Consider the following 998-nt stretch of genomic DNA (forward strand, 5'->3'; position numbering starts at 1 on the left):
CAGCACCACGCTCAGCCAGTGAGCGAACCGGCCATCCCTATATAGGATCCGAACCCCTGGCTTTGGTGTTATCAGCACCGCACTCTCCCGAGTGAGCCACGGGCCGGCCCCTCAGTCACGGACTCTTACCTCGTGGAATTCTTAGTCTTATTGGACCATAGTTTTCCTCACTAACAAACAAGCCTCGAGCAATTGGGCCAGGCACAGTGTAAGCGGCATGAGGGCTGGGATTTTTAAAAACCTTTAATATTGAGGTAGGAAGGGGGCGTTGTTTCTTTGCTTCACTGCTGTCTGCCCAGCACTTAGAACAGTGAATACTCAATTAATGACCGAGTGCATGACTGAATGAATGCGGATAAAAAGATGGGATTTCTCCAGGCTCACAGCCGTTTCCTAGTAGGCTCTCAGTTAGTGAGTGACTAATAGGAAGGTGGCTGTTTTGAAAGCCCCCAAAGACCGGCCAGCCAATTGGAAGCTGAGGGCGGGGTGGGATGGTAGGGCTCAGAGGCGTGTCTGACCCACAAATTAGCTCCTGGAGCATGCGCAGTCTTCACAGAAGGTGAGGAGAAAAATGCGGAGGCCCCTATTGCGTAGGAGCTGGTTCTGATTGGCTACTGTTCGGGCGCGAGGGACCGTGCCTACTCGTCGTCAAGTAAACAGGACAGGCTAGGGGCGGGGCCAAGGAGGCGCCGCGACCTGGTTGGCCAGGCGGGAGGTGGGGAGTGTCGTGGATTGGTCCGGGACGAGAGCTCAGCTGTGTGGAGCGTGCCGGGTCCCCGAGCCCGCGGCCTGAGGGATGGACGAGACTAGCCCACTAGTGTCCCCCGAGCGGGCCCAACCCCCGGACTACACCTTCCCGTCGGGCTCAAGCGCTCATTTCCCGCAGGTGCCGGGGACAGCGGTCCGAGTGGCGGCGACGGCCGGCGCGGGCCCCTCTCCGCCGGGCTCGCCGGGTCACGACCGGGAGCGGCAGCCACTGCTGGGTCGGGCCCGGGGCG

The 998-nt window shown here is 60.0% G+C and overlaps 1 protein-coding gene across 1 annotated transcript in view; it reads left to right on the plus strand.

Moving 5' to 3' along the window:
- The first annotated feature begins 796 nt into the window (after positions 1–796).
- The window catches only part of PI4K2A (phosphatidylinositol 4-kinase type 2 alpha), a 43,780-nt gene continuing 43,578 nt past the window's right edge, over positions 797–998 (plus strand). The window contains exon 1 of the mRNA XM_008573239.1: positions 797–983. Coding sequence (XP_008571461.1) covers positions 797–983 — 187 coding nt within the window. The remainder of the gene's footprint in view (positions 984–998) is intronic.

The sequence above is a fragment of the Galeopterus variegatus genome, unplaced genomic scaffold (genome assembly GCF_000696425.1).
Source record: "Galeopterus variegatus unplaced genomic scaffold, G_variegatus-3.0.2 Scaffold891, whole genome shotgun sequence".
Taxonomy (NCBI): domain Eukaryota; kingdom Metazoa; phylum Chordata; class Mammalia; order Dermoptera; family Cynocephalidae; genus Galeopterus; species Galeopterus variegatus.